The following is a 22,999-nucleotide window of genomic DNA, read 5'->3' on the forward strand; positions in this document are numbered from 1 at the left end:
GCCCAACATAGACTGTCCATGGCCCATCAGAACATTTCAGAAGGCCTGCAGCCTGTTTTAACACATTAATGGCCAAATCGTTTGCATTGTAGTCATCATGATTATATCATTTAATTTTACAGAAGCGTGTAAATAAATAACTGTTCATAGGTTGTTTCTATCTAAATATACACAAAACTAGCTGAATTTGAAATATAAATCTATACCGATGACTACGAGCCAAAGAAAATATACTCCGTGAATCAAGAGAACCCCCAAATCAGTTGTTAACATCCACACAATAAATGAAAAACAGAATAGTTCACAATATTTATTACAATATATTGCTTTAAACAAAAATGTCATATGGCTAGCAAATTCAAAACATGGTATGAGAAAAGATCGCAGAATTGCAGCACAAACTACATCTCTGCAAAGGTATGCAAAAAAGCCGAACAGAGGCACATAAGCATCACTGTGAAAGAAGAATATACTACAGACCCCCCCAACTGTAAGAGCATGCAGATTTACTGGCAGCAGACAGTCTGAATTACCTGCCCTCCGTACCAATATCAGAAAAATCTTGACATCTATATGCATAAACTGTAGATACCCTTCTTTCACTGTCAATGATCTGTAAACACAACTCCCAAAATCTCTTGTACCTGAACTCGTATAAACACACTATACAGAATATGTGCAAATTGATACAAGCATGTTTTAGGTTCTCCTGTTCAAACAGAAGATTGAAAAAGTAACTCCCTCTCAGTGCAGAAACTCCCCTAACCGCAACAGAAAGGCACCACCAGCAGTACTATCCAAGACATTTAAGGCTAGTGGCAGCCATGATCTTGAAAGCAAAACATAGATGGAAAAGGAATAGGCTATATAACCCTGGGTATGGTACTTGCAGCGTTTGACACAGGTAGCAAAAGTAAAGTAGGGTCAATTATATCCTACAAATGACCTGTTGCTAGAACTGTTAAAATAAAAGACTTAACATAAACATGCAAAGTCAATTAAATGCAATTACATTGTGGGCAGATGGGTTTTTGGTTCTGAAATTTATTTTCCTCAACTCCTTACCTGAGGAGTATGATAGATTTTAAAGGAAAATGTGAGCCATGCTCCATGTCATTTAATATTTAATTACAGAAGTATGGCTAAACTGGGATATTACCCACATTAAGTTACGCTGAACCATGTGCTACTGCTGCCTTTGCTCACCACTGCTCCGATGCTTTGTATAATAAGTGAACATGCAAGTACTCTCTCAACTTTGCTACAGATTAAAGTTTATGGGAAAATTAGACAAAAATATTACAGGACTATAAAGAAAAACACTGTATCCGTTGTGTGTTTAGAATCCTCTTGGCAAAGCAAAAATTAAAAAAAAAAAAAAACCACCACCAGCCTGGGCAGAAGGGAGTTGTTCTAAACCCTCAAAGACATCAAAATGCAGCCTGCGTTTCATTTTGATGCTGGAAAGTGAACTGAAGACTGAAGAGCTATTTATATACACAGGTCTCTTAAACGTGCTCTAGAAGCTCAAGCAAGAGATACACTTCAGTCCCTCTTAAAAGTGTTACTTTTAGGGGGTACTCTTTATGGTACCAGTGCAAGTGAGAGATTCCTCTCCTCAGAAAGCCACCACTTAAAAGCTTCCACTCATGCTGGGAGTGACTGTACACAGTGCAAACCGCGAATTAATTCATATTTACATACCTCTAACAACAAGCTGAAGTCAAAAAGGGAAAAATAACAGGCTTCAACGGTAATCATTTGTGTGTGACTAACTCCTGTGAAACTTCTATCAGAAGATGAGTTGATAAGCACTTTAGGCCTCAAAAGATTAAAAAGTTCTTTTGTTCAACATCCAGTTATTCCCAATACCAGGAGAAAAGTGAAGTCAGATACAGTTGTTCAACTTCCAGGTAAAAGAGCCTCTTCTCCTCCCAACCTCCACCACTACTTGGTGGATTGAAAAGTAGTTTCCAATACAGTGTAAATACTGTTGCAGTGACTTTCTAATACTCCTCAAAAGAGAAAACCCTTGAGTAAGCCAGGAACAAGGTCAGATCAAGAAGTTTTTACCTTAATAGAAAGTGTTTACTTTAAAACATACCCTCACTAGTAAACATCACAGAAGTGTTTGAAAACTAGCCTGCCAGTTTTGGAGCACGATACAAGCATATTGCTGGTCAATGTCCATTCCTCCTCATCTTGGCGCATTAAGAGGTATAATAGTTCCCAGCAGTTTAATAGTTAAAAACGTCAATTTTCTAACAAGTCAGTAGTGCCAGGTTGTAGAAAATAGTCAGTCCAGAGATCTGCTGGGCACAAGCTATTGGTAATATGTTCTCAGCAACATGCCTCAAAATTCCAGAGCATGAACTTTTCCTAAACGAGTCTTCACTTCTGAATTTCATGTGAATGTTAGGGCTAGTGCAGTCCATGTAACTGATGGCCACCTATTTCAGGTGTCTGCCGTATTGACTTCTTTGGAGCAGAAGTAGTGCACAACTACTGCATTAGGATATCGGGCAAATGCACTGTGAGGATACAGAATAGCACAAGATCAAATGTCAATATAATCAGTCCCTAGTTTTCTCTGTTCACTATACAAGCTTCACTTTTGTTTCAATTATAGCATGTTTTAATAGAGATCCCAAGCAAAGAACTCAGCTGGACTTTGCAGCAGCATGCCTCAAACATTATTTAGGAGAGCAAGTTTGATTTGGAATGGTTATATTAATATGGCACCACACAGAGCCATTTTAACATGATCACTTTTTAAAGTCTATGATCACTTAAGTCTAGCATGATCCAACTTAACCAAAATGAGGCACACAGTACAGACTCGGCTCTACCTTTACCTCCTACTTCAAAATCATACTTAAGAAAAACTAGGTCAACGCATATAGTAATTCAGTGTTCCCAGAGAGCTGTGTTCATTAAAGCAGGCATGCAATCAAAGTGCTACTCTCCTCCAGATGCTGACTATTATTCATACCTTAGAGGGGTTTATTTCAACCACCAGTAATAGCAGCTAATGGTTAGGTGATTTAAGATTTAGTTTGGAGCTGAAGTACTGAATGGGATTAGGGAAGGAAACATCTAAGTCTCTGCGCCACATCAGACAAGGATTTCTTCCTTGAAAATTCCAGGGATAGAAATGGCAGGAGGAGAAAACATTGGAAGCTCTGACACCAATAAAACCTTTGCTGCTGCTGTCACTGCAGGTTGATTCTGGAGGCACAAAGCAGCCATCGTGATATTTTGTAATAAGAAGGTTTTGTAAATCTGAAACACATACTTAAATTTTCAAAGCTCAGAGATCACCTCTAACAATTTATATAAAGAATCCATGCGCAACCCCAAAGAGGGCCACTGCACACAGAGACAAATGTACCATGTTTACAAAGAGCTTTCAGACTGCAGGATGGAAAACAACTTTTCATTTGTAGTGCTTATCATCCACTCTGTACAGAGGTCTAAGCTCTGCACTCCAACATCTCAGGTGATGCCAGCATATCAACTACTTGCTCCCTCAATCTTGGAAAAGTTTCACAAAACTGCTTTATTTCATCTGTGCTGGAGGTGTGAAAATCCATGGGGAGTATTTTTGCAGTTCATCTCTGTCATAAGCATCAAGAGGTGAGGCTTTTCCCCCCACCCAGACACTCTAAGATTAGTTTCCAATTCATTGTACACTTCTGATAGTTTCTCCTTAGTGGTTTGCTTCTGAATTTACACATCCTGATTTCTCTGCAAGAGTGAGCTAGACTAGTTTGTTTCTGTATCACCAGCCTCTTTGGGAGCAATGCTCTGTATTACTCACCTATTTCCTATCTTCTTTTTACACACCGAACACACTTTTTCCTCTGTGATGATACACTTCACTTGCTGATGCAAAATCCTCTCCTCCTGAACCTGACAGAGGATACAAAATGTGATAAGCCACAGAGGCACCAACTTCCATGCTAGTTGTGGGGTGCTTGACCCTCCTGCTCTGCTTTAGGTCTTGCCTTACCCCACCTCTTCCCTGCCTTCTGCCCTAAGCCCAGCCCTCCCCCTTCCTTCTCAGAGCCCACCTGCATGCCACATAGAAGCTTTACGCAGCAGGTGGGAGATGCAGAGTAAAGCAGCAGATGAGAGGCACAGAGAGGGTGGGGCAGGGGTTGTCAGCAGAGCTGCCAGCGAGTGAGAGTGGAATTTGACTGCCAGCGGATGCTGAGCACCTGCTAATTTTTTTCCATGGGCGCTGTGGAGCCCTCATGGGATCAGCACCTCTGGTAAGCAGTGCAATGTTACACCTCAGCCACCTTTCTAGCCTCAGACAGAAGGCTAACATATTTCAACTCCCTTCAACTCCCATATTTCAATACTCTGTCTTCGGAAATACACAAGTTGTGAACTGCTGATTAGCACGCACTTAGCATTCCTGACTATGCTACACCACCATCTACAGGACAAGTTCCTTGTACCGGTAAGGAAGAGCTCAAATTTTTACAGCATTCCATTGAACAGAACTTTTGAAAATCCATCCTGACAAAGGAGGATGAAAGCATGTCACGTACCCTTAGGAATTCTGCATGGAGAAGATTTTTGAGTACTTGGTTGAATCGCTTCTTCTGAGCATTTTCTTCGAGGACTTTTTCCAGGAAGATTCGAATCTCACTAATTTGAGTATTTGCTGGGAGAAGGTTTATAGCCTAGAAGGGACAAGAACAAGACAAAGAGTAGGGTAGAAATGGTATTCAAACATTCATTTTTATTCACATTTTTAGGATCTGCTCCCAGAGCCTACCCTCAACTCCTGTGAGTTTCATTGGCATTCAAGGCATAGCACCCATCCATACCATGACCTACAAAAGAAGGAATCCTTACCTTGGTAGTATCTAATTTGCTGTGGTGCAATTCTAAAACCTGCAGGGCAGCCTGGAGATTGGCTTCAGGCTCCAACAGTTCCATCTTGATTGGCCCAAGGCAATGAACACTAGGTGGGGATAGATACATCCGGAGCAGAGACAGATAAACCTGTTTCACACAAACACCAAGACTGAAGCATATCAGACAGACACCACTGAACTATCTACTATGGGGCTATCTGGCAATACACGCTGGCACTAGCAAATATGCATTTTTGATAAGGACTTAAAATCTGTTATCCTTCAATGGATCATCTCCTCAACAAGTGTACACATGAATTCATTTCTAAGCCTTCAGCATAGAACAAGTTTTAGAAACAGATATTAAAATTTGCACCTCCTTTCTCTACAGCTCAGCTGCATGTATTCAGACTCCCATGTCTTTAGTCCATAGAAAGTTTTACTACTTTTTACTGCTATTAGCAGCATCGCCACAGCCAGATCCTATTGCTACTTGCAAAACAGAACTGTTAGCCAATGATAAAGATCAGCCATTTCCTGCAATCCAACAACATTCTAAGCAGGAGAGAAGTTGTGTAAAAAAGTATTACAAGTTCCTTAATAGAAGATGGCAGAGAGGACCCTGCCCTCTTTGGAAGTTCTGAACAAATCTGCACAACATACGTGTTCTTTAAACTGGCCAAACAGGGAGACAATAGTTATAATGCATGCATCATTCACATCAAAAGCAAGAATATGGACAAAAAGGTACTCACATCTTTGTTGCCATCTTTGCTTCTGTCATAGTGTTTATGGCAGTACCTAAAACAGAAGTGAAATGAAACATGGACCTGTCTTGTAATTTGATAAATCCAGAAAAGTTTACTATTAGCAATTCGGACAGATAGCAAATTGAGTTCTCAGATGTAAAAAAAAAAACAAAACCAAAAAAAAACTACCTGAGAAACTTGCCTTAGTTTGACCAGCAAAGCAGCCAAGAGAATAAATGGATAAATCCTGAGGTGGTAAGTCAATGAATGGTAACAGAATTTAATACACAAGAAAAGTGCCTGATCAGCACAAGCAAGGTGAATGCCTCCCAACAGGAATTACCTGAAGAGGTATGCAAAAGCTTAGGTTTAAAAAGCCTCCATGTCTAGCAACAAAGAAACCCATTGGAGCATGACAGAGACAGAGAGACAGAGAGTGAGTGAGTGTGTGTGTGTGTGTGTGTTGCATTTTCACCCAAATGCTTTGAATCTTTTCAAAAATACAAAGGGGAACCAGCTATAGATGCCCCCTAGTAGGAGCAGCTCAGAATCCACTCCTGGGAGAATTCTATGCCACTGTGCACATGTAGAATTAATGAACCCTCTACAGATTTCTTTTCTTCTCTGCAGAAAAAATGACTGACAGGGAAGCAATGGGAAGCTGAAAGAGCTGTAACAGGCACCATCCCCTAGCAGTGTAGGTTCATCATTTCAGGCAACAAGAGCAGCCAGCAGTGTGGTAAATCACCATGGAGCTGGGGACATCCCAGCAAGAGACTCCTATGTTGAGCTGGAATCAGCTGCTAGTCTTGGCTGGACTGGAGGGAGGGGCAGGCAGGAACTCCTCTTTCTCTACAAGCAGTGGCTAGGGCTGGGGTTGTGTCAGATCATCCCTCAGCTGCAGGAAGCACAGTATCCTCCCCTGCCGTCTGCTCCCATCACTGCTCAGTGGTGGGTGGAGGAGTCATTGTTTCGGAAACCGCTCCTTCATCCATCCAGCCTCTGTGCATCCAGACACCCCTGCAAAACCTCAGTTGGTGCATCCAGAACCCTCCTAGCCCTCCATAGTCCAACCCCACTCCACTGAGCTTTAGCCTCTGGAAACCCATATCAGCCAAACCACACCCACTGAACTCCCTGAATGCAAACTCCCACCCTGAGGAGTCCCCACCGCCCTAATTCCCTGCATCCAGACCCCAAACCTACCAAACCCCAAGCATCCAGACCCCCCCTTGCTGAGACACCCACTCCCAGCCCCCTCTGCTGAGCCTCAACCGCCTTCACCCAGAAGACCCTGCAGAGTCCCATTAGCCTTGCACTTGGAACCTGCACCCTGCGCATCCACATCCCCACCCCACACTCAGACCGGCCCCACTGAGCTGCCTCCACCCAGATTGTCCCACACAGAATCCTTTTACCTCACACCTGAATCCCCACACACAGAGTCCCTACAACTTGGATCCTGTCTGCTCCCCACCTTCTGTGCCTGTCTCAGAGGAACAAGGTCCCATGTGTTTCTGAGGCAAGCTCAGATCTTATTCTGTGTCAGGGTTGTGTGCCTGCGACAGTTCTCCCATACACTGTCTTAACTTCAGTTTTACTCCATACCTATCCCTATTACACTCTCCTCTTCTGCCATATTCCCCTCACCACCTTCCCTTTTTGTTTCTATGCAGCTTGTCCACTCCTCAGATGTAACCTTTCCTGCCACACACACACACACACACACACACACACACACACACCCCTCTGCTTATGTTGTACCCTATCCCCCAGCCACTACCTGTTTTGTGTATTTAGACCGTAAACTCTTCAGAGCGGGGACTATTCATGTTTGTGAAGTGCTGCACAATGAAGTCTCACCCTCAACTGGTTCTTAGGCCCCATCACCACAAACCTGTTTAACTAACAACTGCAAGTGGAAAAGTATCTTCTCGCTAACATAATTCCTTCTACTTGAGGAAGAATACTACACGAAAAGGTTAACATGTCTACACCTAAAAGAGGGCCATTCATAGCTAAACAAAGAAAGCAACAAGTAATAATAAGATATAAGCTAAGAGACTGACAACAGGTTTATATGAGTGAAAACAAAAAAAAAGAGCCTGTCAGTGACTGCTATTTAATACTGAAGGGAGCCCAAGTAAAGAAATAGGAACCAGTCTTGGGGAACTGACAAATGGAACAGCACAGGAAGGCCAAACCCCAAGAAATGCGGGAATGTAAGCCGTGATCAGAAAGCACACAGAGGGAATCCTAACCAATCAGTATATTGGGTATGATAGATCAAAAGGGTTACAGTAGCATGTTCCTACATGCACCTGGAACATTTAACAACCCCACTTCACTCACAGAGACAACAAGCAATAGAAGAAGGAAAGCTATTTCTTAAACAAAACAAAGAAAAAACCACACACACACAACTTGCAAAAATGGATACTAAGGAGAGGCTTACAATTCGGCCATTTTGGTATCCTTCAGTATGTGGACATAAATAATGAGGGCTTGTTCATGCTTCCCCATTCGACCTAACAGCAGGGCACGTTCTTCTAGAAGGCCTATAGAGGAACATGATAAAGGAATAGTCAGTGTCTGCTACAAAAATGGGAATATTCAAGTTCCATTGCACAACAGATCAAGGAACTGGATGAGATGGTGACAGTATTGAAAAAGCAGGAGAAAAATATAAACCGTGGCATGAACAGATCAGAGACTATTAACTAGAGGACATTTCAGTGGTGCGTAGCCATGTCAAACCGTATCACTTTACTAGCTACTGAACTATTTCTGCCAGTGCCCTACCACCATCTTTTTTTAATTGAACATGCTTAGGATGCTTACTATAATAAAGGAAGGAGAGCACAGAAAGACATTGCTGTGCAATATGAAACTAAATTGGTCTCAAGCAGAAAGAAGCTACAGCATGACTAGCACTCACCATCAAAAGGGAAATCGCTGATGAGCCGACTTGGTTCATAGCAGCTAGAAATCTCAAGAAAGCAGAGCAGCTTTCCCCGATACTCTCCTAGCTCCCCTTCCTCCTCTCCAGCAGGCACTGGAATTTTATCTGTAGTAGGAGGGAAGAGAAAAAACCATCAGTAGCATATGGGTCTTCCCACAGTAACATAAGGGAACAAGACATTTTCACCAAATTATTTTGCAAGAAGTCAAATGTTGTTTACAAAACCTCATGCACCGGAGAGCATGTGTGCATGAATAATTCTTAAGGAGTTGCAAGACTCTGGCCTCCTTTTCTGGATCATTTGATAATGAAGCAGATAAAGCCAGTAATAAAACTGAATATCTACTTTTCTGAGTTTTGGGGCATGAGTTTCTTGTTGCACCTACCCTAGAATTTCCTTTAACATGAAATTATAAGCTCCATACAACTTCACTAATATTGCACTTCCTTCATTTCACACAAGAAGCATACTGTGCTCTTTCCCCGATAAAGTGCACTAGTGTATAAAGTCTGTGGATACAAAGATGAGAGGGGTTGCAAGCATTTTGGAGGACAGGACTGGAATTCAGAAGATCCTGGATAAATTGTAGAATTGGTCCCACACTTCAAGGATGATATGGATAAATGAGAGTGTGTCCAGGGGAGAGCAACAAAAAGGTTTAGAAAATCTAATTTGACGAAAGGTTAAAAAACTGGACATGTATAGTCATGAGAAAAGACAAGTAAGGGAGAAACTGCTAATCTTCAAGTATGCTAAGGTCTATAATAAAGATAAGTATAATTTGTTCTCTATGTCCACCAAAGGCAGGACAAGTAGTAATGGTTTTAATCTGCAACAAGGGAGATTTAGGCTAGATATTAGGAAACACTTTTAGCTATAGGAATAGTTAAGCACTGAAACAGGGTTCCAAAAAAGAGGCTGCAGAATCCACATCTTTGGAAATTTAAACAACAGTCTAGTTTAAGAACACTAGTCAGAGATGGTTTAGGTTACTCAATCTGGCCTCAGCATGGGGGATGGAACAGATGACCAGTTCGCATCCATTTCACCCCTACATTTCCAAAAGATTTCTATGACATCATTTTGCCGGTGTGCTCTGCAACCTCTCCTTCCTATATTATTGCCTGTTACAAGGCAAGGTAGAGCATGGTTCACGTACCTGCAGGGAAGGAGATGAGATATTCCTTCATTAATCCCTGTACTTTCTCACAGTACAGCTGGATCAGACAATTGTGGAATTCTGAGCCCGTCTCCTCCCAAACATGGATGATGTGTTCCTGTGAACCCAAATATACAATTTAAGGGTCACCAAAAATGCTTCCTAGTACGTCAGTACATTCTGTCAGCAGTTCCACACATTCCTCCACAACCACCACTTAAGAATGCCAAAAAAGGCTCCTGAATCCTATTCACTTACACCTCCTATCAGCTGTATAGTTTGTTTATTCTACCTCACGCTGAAGTCAGTATTCTTTACAAAACCTTTGGAGTCTAACACTCTTGACAGGCCTGATAAATACATGTGTTATATTGAAACCACAGCTGCTAATTTAAGTTCTTACCAGGTAAGGGATAGCCAAGCTTTTAAAATTTTCTATCAAGAAGTTGAGTACTTTGTCTCGAGGCAGGGATTCTACTTCAGGAAGGTCTTCTGTAAATATCTGCCAAACAAAATTTCTATTTGGGAACTGATTTTTACATGTGTAACGCAGTCTCATTTTTCTGAGTCAGAGGAATTGCAATACACAAGCCCTCAAATCATGTGGGAGCTCTCTGCAGAATGAAAGCAGCAGATTCACATACTTAACACTGCCTCATATCTAAACTTATGTTCTACTACCAGAGCTGCAACAATGAACGAATGAAAAACAAGTTATATTTGGTATTTAAATATACCATATGAAAATGCGTAGCTACAAAATACATCAATAGTAACATTACATTGGACCCTTATTGCAGTTTACATCTAAAGATTGTGCAGAGCAAACTGCACGGATGAGAAATTTTAGTTGTACTGAAATTATTCCCATATGCTCATTTCAAATAAAAAGCTATAAAAGGAAACATAAGCAGGCCCAACTTGTGCACTGAATGTAAGTGGAAAAACTAGACATTGCACTGGAGTTCAATGGTAACAACTGGACTTCAACTTCTACCCAAGCTCCTGAAGACAAGGACAAGTAATTGCTGCTACACTAATGGCATCGAAAGTCACATTTAAGAGCCAGCTAATGTAGCAATTTTTACCTTCAATCCGTCATCGGGAAAGTCTCTGAGCACCCAGGTAGAATAGAGGAACACCAAGTGCAAGTTTTCTGTGCCTGAAACAACAACCAAAGTAACACTTGCCACTATCTGAAATACCAATTCCTGCAAAGGCAATGACTTGCATAGAGAAGTATTTTCATAACCATAGGTGCTAGAACTTATTTCCCTAAAAGGAACTAAAATTGGAGCAAATTTTGTGCTAAGGGCCCAGATTGCTATTCAGCAAACCTAGCTCCTGCTTGAAAATCAAGTCAGGCAGATACTAGGGTACCATTAGAATTAAACAATCACAACTTAGAGACAGCCAGCTTAATTACTTTCCAAAATTTTCACTTTACTTACACCACCTAGTTTTACTATAATAGGAAAAAAGAAAACATGTCTCCCCTTGCTAGTTGACCTTGTGCACACTCAGTTTCACCATATAGAATAGGATGACTAGCTCCTAGAACACCTACCTATAATGTGTGTGTCTATAGCCATGGCACTATTTGCTGTGTTTCGTGACAAGTGTCTGATGCATACATGTTATACACACAAAAATGTGTGCTTGCAAAATTCAGAGATTTAAACCAGAGTTAATAATTTTGTAATTTCATGTATAAAATGGAAAGATAACAGAAAATTACAGATATTTGACATCTCTGCAATTAAAGAAAGTTCACAGACACAAAAAAAAGAGGAAAGTGGCATACAAAGTTTAAGTATTGAGCGCTAGAGAGATCACTTTAAAAGAAATGTAGCCGTGTTAGTCTGGGGTAGTTGAAGCAAAATGCAGGACAATGTAGCACTTTAAAGACTAACAAGATGGTTTATTAGATGATGAGCTTTCGTGGGCCAGACCCACTTCCTCAGATCAAATAGTGGAAGAAAGTAGTCACAACCATATATACCAAAGGATACAATTTAAAAAAAATGAACAAATATGAAAAGGACAAATCACATTGCAGAACAGAAGGGGGATGCGGGGGGGAGGGGGGGTGGGAAGGGGGAGGAAGGAAGGTAAGTGTCTGTGAATTGCTGATATTAAAGGTAGGGAGAGTGGGATGTTTGTGAGTTAATGGTATTACAGGTGATAATTGGGGAAACTGTCTTGATAATGGGTGAGAAAGTTCAAAGACTTGTTAAGTCCTTGTTGGTAAGTGTCGAATTTTAACATGAATGACAGTTCAGAGGATTCCCTTTCAAGTGCAGATGTAAAAGGTCTTTGTAGCAGAATGCAGGTGGCTAAGTCATTTAGAGAGTGTCCTTTCTGGTTAAAGTGGCAAGAAACTGTTTTCTCTTTGTGATCTTGTCTAATATCTGTTTTGTGGGCATTAATCCTTTGGCGAAGTGTCTGAGATGTTTGTCCAATGTACATAGCAGACGGACACTTTCGGCACATGATAGCGTAGATTATATTTCTGGATGCGCAGGAATATGTGTTCTTGATCTTATAACTCACTTGGTTAGGTCCAATAATGGTATCAGCAGAATGAATATGTGGACAAAGCTGGCAACGGGGTTTGTTGCAAGGGACTCAAAGAGGCTCTGGGAGACAGACCCATAGTCTCCTATAGACAACCACCTAACCTCAAGATGATTCTTACCAACCACCACAGGACATACCACACTAATACCAACCCTGGTACCTTCCCTTGCAACAAACCCCGTTGCCAGCTTTGTCCACATATTCATTCTGCTGATACCATTATTGGACCTAACCAAGTGAGTTATAAGATCAAGAACACATATTCCTGCGCATCCAGAAATATAATCTACGCTATCATGTGCCGAAAGTGTCCGTCTGCTATGTACATTGGACAAACATCTCAGACACTTCGCCAAAGGATTAATGCCCACAAAACAGATATTAGACAAGATCACAAAGAGAAAACAGTTTCTTGCCACTTTAACCAGAAAGGACACTCTCTAAATGACTTAGCCACCTGCATTCTGCTACAAAGACCTTTTACATCTGCACTTGAAAGGGAATCCTCTGAACTGTCATTCATGTTAAAATTCGACACTTACCAACAAGGACTTAACAAGTCTTTGAACTTTCTCACCCATTATCAAGACAGTTTCCCCAATTATCACCTGTAATACCATTAACTCACAAACATCCCACTCTCCCTACCTTTAATATCAGCAATTCACAGACACTTACCTTCCTTCCTCCCCCTTCCCACCCCCCCCCCCCCCCCCCCCGCATCCCCCTTCTGTTCTGCAATGTGATTTGTCCTTTTCATATTTGTTCATTTTTTTTAAATTGTATCCTTTGGTATATATGGTTGTGACTACTTTCTTCCACTATTTGATCTGAGGAAGTGGGTCTGGCCCACGAAAGCTCATCATCTAATAAACCATCTTGTTAGTCTTTAAAGTGCTACATTGTCCTGCATTTCACTTTAAAAGAAGTTCCCACTTACCCCTGCTTTGTACTCACCCAAATGTTGTAGATACTGCACTGTCCTTTCATGGCCCTTCAAAGGTGAATTGGCCTTCTTTGATTGATCCACTAACACCTGCAGAGCTTTTAGTAAAAGAAAGGTCAATTCCATGGGCATTATCCTTACATTTAGAAAACAGCTTCCTGAATTCACTGAGAACTCATGTTTCCGAGAAAGCCGGACAACAAAGCATGCTCTCCATTTGCCTAACCACTGAGGCAGAACAGAAACATTTTTACATGTCAACTTTTTGCTACTCAAGAAGCTCTTGGTAAGGATCAATCCTAAGCAAACAAGGATAAATATTTAAGTCAAAGAATGATTTAATCATGAGACTGCTACAATCGGGTAGGCCATTCTGAAATAGTTTAAGAATGTATGAACAGATTGTCAGCAACAGATGGGCTAAGATGTACAGCAGAAGAGTGCACTCCAGTCACCTCTCTTCCCTCCTCACTCACCTTTTTCATGCAGTCCTTTCTTCTCATACAGTATTATCAGCTCACTATACTTGTGTGCCTTCTTCAGTACATGCTCACTCTCTTCAATGTGGCAGTGATTGTTCTCCAGACGTAGCAAAGGTGCTACCAGAGCTACATTTGTCTGCAAGCAAAGGAAGAGCATTCAGAAGTTTCAGATTCATGAACTGTGCATTTAGGCTCATAGTGTCCAACAGTATAATCAAGAAAAGAGGAAAGAAAGGTGATCCAAAAAATATGTATCATTCATGGCATGAGAAGTGAGATTTTAACATTTGTAAGAAAGAGTCCTCTATCCTGTCTATTTTACATGCAGTTTAACTTTGGTGTTCAGTGAACAAGCAGGTAGTCAGGGGCTCATACACTGGCACTTCTTCCTTTACCATGGTTAGAGAATGGCTGTTAAACATCATCAACTTCAGGAATAAGGACAATTCTCTCCATCTAGTTAAGCACACCAATGACAGACAAACATGCTTACAAATAGGTATTTCTCTGCACATCAAAACAGAATGTTCTACTTTTTAAGGAAAGGAAGCTTTGCAAATGGATAAACTTGCCAAGTTCTGTGATGCGGTCTGCTGGTGGTTCAGTCCATGAAGGACAGATGTTGACAAAGTCTCAGATGAAAATATTCCATCTCCTGTCTTCCAATTTTCCCCACCTCAAATTCCAGATGTAGTTTATTCTCTCTAGATTTAATAGGCTCACTGGGTTAGATAGGGAACTCACATGGAGGTAACACTTGAGCAAGGTGGTGTCAATGATTTGGAGGAGCTTCTTTTTGGATTTGATGGTGGGTGTTCCTTCCATGAGGGGTGAGGTGCTGGACTGGTGATCTGAGTCATTTAACTTCTTTACCAGATGACTTCTTTTCTGCAGAACACAGCATGAGATTTAAAGTTAGGGATTTTACCCCACTGCCCCACCAATACGATTCCCAAGGAAAGCATAGGCCAATATAAATCCTCTTAATTATATATTAGACACCCCTCCCTCCCCATTAACTATCCCTCTACAAGTATCTCAATTTAGATTTAAGATGTGCCCATCCATAACTCTGGATGCATTTAAAAAATTACTAAAATCCATAAAATTGGGACTAGTGTCCAGTCCTAAATGTCCCCACAGTGTTCTTCCACTGCCCATTTCTATTTGCTCTGCCAAACCTCTTGTCCAGGAAAAGCTGGGGCAAATAACTGCCATCCACAGCGTAATCTATTGCTCAAGAGATTTATTCTCTGGATGCCAAAAAGACAAAATTTTACAGAAATGGTGATCACTTCCTACCAACAGCTCACCTCAGTCCTTCTCAATTTATGCCAGGGATTTATTAGCTCAAGAGCCTCATCTAATTTCACTTGCCACGGTATCACACCATGACAGGAGTAGTCCCCAGTAAATATTAATTTTACAATCACCAATTAACCTGACAAACCTATTGTTTATCTGTATTTACCAAGTTTTTAATTGGAAGACAGGATTTGAACATGTCAGTTTTTCTTTAACAAATGTCAACACCTTTTGGTGGTGTTTTTCATTAATAGGCCAGCCTGTCACAAACTAGCAAGAATAATTCTATAAATAGAAAAAAGTGTTTAGTTGCTACTTTCAAACATTTAAGTCCAGGAAAGTAAACTGCATCTAATCTTGTCAACGTTGTAAATACCTTATCCAAACCAGCTAAATTTTCAGCTGGTGCAGAACCAGCTGAAATTCTGCTCTGTTATTTTTAGCAAAATTGCTTGGAGATAAGATCAGCCACAGTAGGTCAGACCAAAGGTCCACCTAGTTCAGTATCCTGTCTTCCAAAAGCAGCCAATCCCAGATGCCCCAGAGGGAGTGAATAGAACAGGGAATCTAATAGCAAACCATTACCCATTCCCAGCATCTGATAGAGGCTAAGGACACCATTCCGACTCATCTTGGGTAACAGCCATTGATGGACCTAACCTTCGTGAATTTATCTAGTTCTTTCTTGAACCCTGTTAAAGTCCTGGACTTTACAACTTCCTCTGGCAAGGAGTTCCACAGGCCAACCATTCACTGTGTGAAGAAAAACTCTTGTTTATTTTAAACCTGCTCCCTATTAATTTAATTTGGTGATGCCTAGTTCTTATGTTATGGGAACAAATAAATAACTTTTCCTTATTCACTTTTTCCACACCAGTCATGATTTTATAAACACCTCTATCATCTTCCCCCCAGTCTCTTTTCTAAAATGAAAAAAGTCTTTTTAATCTCTCTTCATATGGGACCCATTTCAAACCCCTAATCATTTTTGTTGCCCATTTCTGAACCTTTCCCAATGCCAATATATCTTTTTTCGAGGAGGCGGCAAATACATCTGTATGCAGTATTCAAGATGTGGGCGTACCATGGTTTGAGAGGCAATAAGATGTTCTCTGTTTTATTCTCTATCCCTTTTTAAAAGATTCCTAAATTTCTATTTGCTTTTTTGACTGTTGCTGCACAAAGAGTATATGTTTTCAGAGAACTATCCACAATGACTCCAAGATCTCTCTCGAGTGGTTAGAGCTAAATTAGTCCCCATCATATTGTATGTATAGTTGGGATTTTTTTCCAATGTGCATTACTTTACATTTATCAACATGAAATTTCATTTGCCATTTTGTTGCCCAATCACTTAGTTTGGTGAGATCTTTTTGAAACTCTTCACAGTCTGCTTTGGTTTTAACTATTTTGAGCAGTTTGGTATTATTTGCAAATGTTGACACCTCTCTGTTTACCCCTTTCACCAGATCATTTATAAATAGGCTGAACAGAATTGGTCCCAGTATAGATCTTTGGGGGACACCACTAGTTACTTCTCTCCACTCTGAAAACTGACCATTTATTCCTACCCTGTGTTTCCTGTCTTTCAACCAGTTACCAATCCACGAAAGGACCTTCCCTCTTATGCCATGACAACTTACTTTACTTAAGAGCCTTTGGTGAGGGACCTTGTCAAAGGCTTTCTGGAAATCTAAGTATACTATATCTACTGGATCCCCCTTGTCCACATGTTTCTTGACCCCCTCAAAGAACTCTAGCAGATTAGTAAGGCATGATTTCCCTTTACAGAATCCATATGGACTTTTCCCCAACAAATTATGTGTATGACAATTTTATTCTTTACTATAGTTTCAACTAAATTGTCCGGTATTGACATTAGACTTACCAGTCTGTAATTGCCAGGATCATCTCTAGGGCCCTTTTTAAATACTGGCATCACGTTAGCTATCTTCCAGTCATAAGGTACGGAAGCTGATTTAAAGGATAGGTTACAAACCATAGTTAATAGTTCTGCAATTTCACATTTGAGTTCCTTCAGAACTCTTGGGTGAATGCCATCTGGTCCCAGTGACTCATTACTATTAAGTTTATCAATTTGTTCCAAAACCACCTCTGATGACACCTCAGTCTGGGATAATTCCTCAGATGTGTCACCTAAAAAGGATGGTTCAGGTTTGGGAATTTCCCTAATAGCCTCAGCCGTGAAGTCCAAAGCAAAGAATTCATTTAGTTTTTCTACAATGACCTTATTTCTACAATGACCTTATTGTCTTTGAGTGCTCCTTTGGCATCTTTGTTCAGGGACCCCACTGGTTCTTTAGCAAACTTCCTGATTCTGATGTACTTGAACAGTTTGCTATTGTTTTCTGAGTTTCTGGCTAGCTGTTCAAGCTCCTTTTTGGCTTTTATAATATTTTTACACTTAATTTGACAGAGTTTATGTTTAAGTTTCTATGCAGCTTACAGGGATTTTACTTTGGTCATTGAACCTTTTAATTTCTGTTTAACCTCATTTTTGTGTAGTTCCCTTTTCTGAAATTAAATGCCACAGTGCTGGGCTGCTGAGGTGTTTTTCCCACCACAGGGATGTTAAATTTTAGTAACCATAATGTAATATTTCTAAGTGGTCCAGTTATAATTATCCCTTGGACCAGGCCTGTGCTCCACTTAGGACTAGACCAAGAATTGCCTCTACTCTTGTGGGTTCCAGAACCAGAAGTAGTCAGTGAGGAGGGAGAAGCAGTAACAGGAAACTTGGAAATGGCGGAGATGCTCAATGACTTCTTTGTATCGGTCTTCACCGAGAAGTCTGGAGGTGTGCCTAACGTAGTGAATACAAGCACAGAGAGGGTAAGTTTAGAAGATAGGATACACAAAGAACAAGTTAAAAATCACTTAGGAAAGTTAGATGTCAGCAAGTCACCAGGTTCTGATGAAATGCATCCCAGGATACTCAAGGAGCTGATAGAGGAGGTATCTGAGCCTTTAGCTATGATCTTTGAAAAATCATGGCAGACAGGGGAGATACCAGAAGACTGGAAAAGGGCAAATATTGTGCCCATCTATAAAAAGGGGAATAAGAACAACCCAGGAAACTACAGACCGGTCAGTTTAACGTCTGTCCCAGGGAAGATAACGGAGCAGGTAATTAAGGAAATCATATGCAAACACTTGGAAGGTAATAAAGTGATAGGGAATAGCCAGCATGGGTTTGTGAAGAACAAGTCATGCCAAACTAATTTGATAGCTTTCTTTGATAGGATAACGAGCCTTGTCGATAAAGGAGAAGCGGTGGATGTCATATACCTAGACTTTAGTAAGGCATTTGATACGGTCTCGCATGATATTCTTATTGATAAACTAGGCAAATATAACTTAGATAGGGCCACGATAAGGTGGGTGCATAATTGGCGGGATAACTGTAGTCAGAGAGTTGTTGTTAACGGTGCTAAATCCTGCTGGAAAGGGATAACAAGTGGAGTTCCGCAAGGGTCTGTTTTGGGACCCTTACTGTTCAATATCTTCATCAATGATGTAGATATTGGGATAGAGAGTACGCTTATTAAGTTTGCAGATGATACCAAACTGGGTGGGGTTGCAACTTCTTTGGAGGATAGGGACATAATTCAAAATGACCTTAGCAAGTTAGAGAAATGGTCTGAGGTAAACAGGATGAAGTTTAATGAAGAGAAATGCAAAGTGCTCCACTTAGGAAGGAACAATCAGTTCCATACATACAAGATGGGAAGTGACTGTCTAGGAAGGAGCATGGGGGAAAGGGATCTAGGGGTCATAGTGGACCACAAGTTGAATATGAGTCAGTGTGACGCTGCTGCAAAAAAAGCAAATATGGTTCTAGGTTGTATCAACAGGTGTGTTGTAAGCAAAACTCGTGAAGTCATTCTGCCGCTCTACTCTGCACTAGTTAGGCCTCAGCTGGAGTACTGTGTCCAGTTCTGGGCGCCACATTTCAAGAAAGATGTGGAGAAATTGGAAAAGGGTACAGAGAAGAGCGACGAGAATGATTAAAGGTCTAGAGAACATGACCTATGAAGCCAGGCTTCATGAACTGGGCTTGTTTAGTTTGGAAAAAAGAAGATTAAGGGGGGACGTGATAGCGGTTTTCAAATATCTAAAAGGGTGTCACAAGGAGGAAGGAGAAAATTTGTTCCTCTTGGTTACTGAGGACAGGACAAGGAGTAATGGGCTTAAAGTGCAGCAGGGGAGGTTTAGATTGGACATTAGGAAAAAATTCCTAACTGTCAGGGTGGTCAAATATTGGAATAAATTGCCAAGGGAGGTGGTGGAATCTCCCTCTCTGGAGATATTTAAGAACAGGTTAGATAGACATCTGTCAGGGATGGTGTAGACGGAGCTTGGTCCTGCCTTGAGGGCGGGGGGCTGGATGACCTCTCGAGGTCCCTTCCAGTCCTATGATTCTATGATTTAAGGTATCAAGAAATTTTATCTCTGCATCCTGTCTGGAGGTGATGTGTACCCAGTCAATATGGGGATAGTTGAAATCCCCCATTATTATTATTATTGAGTTTTTTATTTTGATAGCCTCCCTAAACACCCTTTGTATTTCATTATCACTATCCTGGTCAAGTGGTCGATAATATATCCCTACTACTATATTATTATTATTATTAGAGCATGGAATTACTACCCATAGAGATTCTATGGAACATTTCGGTTCATATATGATTTTTACTTCATTTGATTCTACATTTTCTTTCACATACAGTGCCATTCCCCCACCAGCATGACTTGTTCTGTCCTTCCGATATATTTTGTACCCTTGTATGACTGTGTCCCATTGATTGTCCTCATTCCACCAAGTTTCTGTGATGCCTATTATATCAATATCCTTCTTTAATACGAGGCACTCCAGTTCACCAATCTTATTTAGATTTCTAGCATGTGTGTATAAGCACATTAAAATTATCACTATTTATCTGTCTGCCATTTCCTGACGTGTTAGTCTCTTTCATTTGATTGTTTCTCATCTGATCTTACTCTTAACTTTATCATCCCCCATCCTCTCCTCTTTTACTAGAACAAAGAGAATCTCTATTAATAGATGCTTCTTTAAGTGATGCCCCTGTCCAATCCATGTGCTCATCTGCACCCATCGGCTTTCCCCAAGTCCTTAGTTTAATAACTGATCTATGACCCTTTTTAATATTAGGTGCCAGCAATCTGGTTCCATTTTGGTTTAGGTGGAGCCCATCCTTCCTGTATAGGCCCCCCCCTTTTCCAAAACTTTCCCCAATTCCTAATAAATCTAAACTCCTCTCTACACCACCATCTCATCCACACATTGAGACTCTCTAGTTCTGCCTGCCTACCTGGCCCTGCACGTGGAACTGGAAGCGTTTCATAGAATGCTACCACAGAAGTCATGAATTTCAAGCTCTTTCCCAGCCGCCTAAATTTGGCTTGCAGAACCTCTCTCCTGCCTTTCCCTATGTCATTGGTACCTACATGTACCACGACCACTGTCTTATATCTCAAGAGATCCACAACTTTCACACTAGGCAGGCACGTCACCATACAGTTCTCCCGGTCATCAAAAAACCCAGCTGTCTATATTTCTAATGACTGAATTCCCCCATTACTAACACCTGTCTTTTCCTAATGACTGGAGTTCCCTCCCCTAGAGAGGTATCTTCAGTGTGAGAGGATACCATATCATCATCATCATCTGGAAGGAGGGTCACAACTATGGGATGGTTTCCCTCTGCTCCAGATCAATGTTCTCCGTCCCTGAGCTTTAAATTATACATTATGTACTAAGAATGCTAATTGTGTGACCTGGGTCCTCTTCCAATTTTAATGCACAATTTTCAGTTACATTAAAACGTACTACTGACCATGTGTAAAATTATAAGGAACAGCTACTTACTGCAACTGTGGTTCGTCAAGATGCGATACATACATGTATTCCATTTCAGTTCTGGTGCAAAGGGTGTGCACGCACACCTGAAAATGTTACCTAATAGTACCCTTAGAAGGGCAGAACTCACATTTCATAGCAATAGGTATCAACCACACACACACCATCCCCACGCTGTAAGAGGCAGCAGTGCCCTATTTCATCTCCGTTCCTGTGTACCAAATACCCACAGACTTAAGTCTCATGCAGAGGGGCTGGCAGGTGGGTCATGGAATGCACGTTTTCATCACATCTTGAAGAACCACAGTGACTGTGTTTCTTAAAAAAAAGACAGCAATTTATTCCACTTTGGTGCCTCTCAGGCAGTATCCACCCCAAGAGGTGAGGTTGGAGTCTACCTAAAGAATCTCCCTACCAAAACGTGCATCCACTCTGGAACATGTAGTAATGGCATAATGCTCCTAACGTATGGAAAACCATGCAACAATCCTGCACATGTCCACTATGGGGATGTCGCTTAGGAGTGCTATCATTCGTGTGCTCTCACAGAAAGAGCTCACATCTGCTGAGAGGTGCAGCTGAAGCTACTTAATATGAAGCCTTGGTACAGAATAAAAAAAATCACTTGCCCCTCCACATAAACTCCATATGACAAATTGGTAAAGGGAAGCACAAAATGGCTTAGCCCTGTTCAGACAAAAGGCCAGACTTCACCAGACATCTAATGTGTCAAGACACTGCTGCTCTGGAGATGACTGCACTTAGGAAAGAAGAGAGGTACATATACTGCCCAGTTCAAATTAAACTAAACCACTGAAGTTTTTGTGTGTGGGCATAAAGTCATTTTCTCCATCAAGAACCATGTATAAGACGGTTCTGCCACCAAAGCCTGAAACTCAGACACTTCTTGCTACCAGAAACCAGCTTACTGACAAAAACAGAAAGGGGAAAGATGCCTGAGGTTCAAATGGAGGTCCCGTTAAAGCCACTTTGACTATGTTAAGCGGAACAGGCTCTTAGATTGCAGGACAGAGATTAAGCCTTTATAAGAATCTTGCTACTATGGCACTGGAGAAGAATGATCTTCCCTGGATGGAAGGATGAAATGCTGATATTGCTTGTTGAGAGCACCTCTGGCTGCAAAGTGCAATACCTGACGATTGAGGGTACACCAAGTACTCCAAATTAGCTCTTATTCAGGACATGGTCAGATGAATTCCGAGGGCAGAAAACCACACCATGAACCATCCTGCAGCTTCCACTGGCTGGAAACGGCAACCTGCAGCCAACAGAAGCAGCAAGCACTTATACCTGCAGCTGTGCAGGTAAATACAGCGGCTCTAGCCACTCAAGGCGAACTCTAGCAAACTGTTTGTTTCACTGCTCACCCCAATCTAGACCATTCCTGACAGATACTACCTTGACAGTTATGTTTTTCTTATGTCAAGCCTAAACCACTCTTCCCTGCAATTTAAGCCCATTACTTCTTTTCCTATCTTAAGAGGTTAACATTTTTTCCTCCCTCCTCTTTGTAACAACCTTTTATGTACAAGAAAACTTATTTCCCCCACCTTGGTCTTTTCTTTTCTACACTAAAACCCATTTTTTCCTAATCTTCCCACCATCCCACTGCAAGTCAGTGAACAGGACAGGAAGTACAAAAGGCAAGCCTAGGAGCTCAGTCAGGGCTCAGCTGCCAGAGGCGGCAAATGCTCCCGAAATAGGGAAGTTGTTACAGACCTCAGAGAAGCAGAAGACTCTTCCATATTTGGATGTTTAAAGGTTATGAAAAATGTAAAGGAACCCCTCCAAATAGGTAGGCAAGAATGGAGACTTTTTAAAGAAATCAGAGTCACTAAACAGTTTCCAATTTCTTAAAAATCAACATAGAAGTTTAATTGTCTTTCAGAAAAAATAAAAGTAGACATGTGAGCTATCCATTCTATTATGCAGAAGACAACAAGGGTGATGAGAGAACAGTACAGTAGTCTATGGGAGCCAGGAAGAGGTAAAGCATAGCTAATAGCCACAGTGGGCTATTA

At 41.1% G+C, this 22,999-nt stretch overlaps 1 protein-coding gene across 3 annotated transcripts in view; it reads right to left on the reverse strand.

The window, feature by feature from the left end:
• Positions 1-296: 296 nt before the first annotated feature.
• VPS39 (VPS39 subunit of HOPS complex) overlaps positions 297-22,999 on the reverse strand; it is a 42,805-nt gene continuing 20,102 nt past the window's right edge. For all 3 annotated transcript variants that reach the window (XM_075927221.1, XM_075927220.1, XM_075927222.1), the window contains 13 exons: positions 14,495-14,638; positions 13,745-13,886; positions 13,280-13,366; positions 10,831-10,904; positions 10,146-10,244; positions 9,743-9,860; positions 8,559-8,687; positions 8,076-8,178; positions 5,627-5,672; positions 4,870-5,019; positions 4,560-4,694; positions 3,821-3,912; positions 297-2,531 (listed from right to left, as the gene is read on the reverse strand). In XM_075927221.1, the coding sequence (XP_075783336.1) occupies positions 2,456-2,531; positions 3,821-3,912; positions 4,560-4,694; positions 4,870-5,019; positions 5,627-5,672; positions 8,076-8,178; positions 8,559-8,687; positions 9,743-9,860; positions 10,146-10,244; positions 10,831-10,904; positions 13,280-13,366; positions 13,745-13,886; positions 14,495-14,638 (1,395 nt within the window). In that variant the 3' untranslated portion in view covers positions 297-2,455. The remainder of the gene's footprint in view (positions 2,532-3,820; positions 3,913-4,559; positions 4,695-4,869; positions 5,020-5,626; positions 5,673-8,075; positions 8,179-8,558; positions 8,688-9,742; positions 9,861-10,145; positions 10,245-10,830; positions 10,905-13,279; positions 13,367-13,744; positions 13,887-14,494; positions 14,639-22,999) is intronic.

This window comes from Pelodiscus sinensis, chromosome 4 (assembly GCF_049634645.1).
Source record: "Pelodiscus sinensis isolate JC-2024 chromosome 4, ASM4963464v1, whole genome shotgun sequence".
NCBI classification, from domain to species: Eukaryota; Metazoa; Chordata; order Testudines; family Trionychidae; genus Pelodiscus; species Pelodiscus sinensis.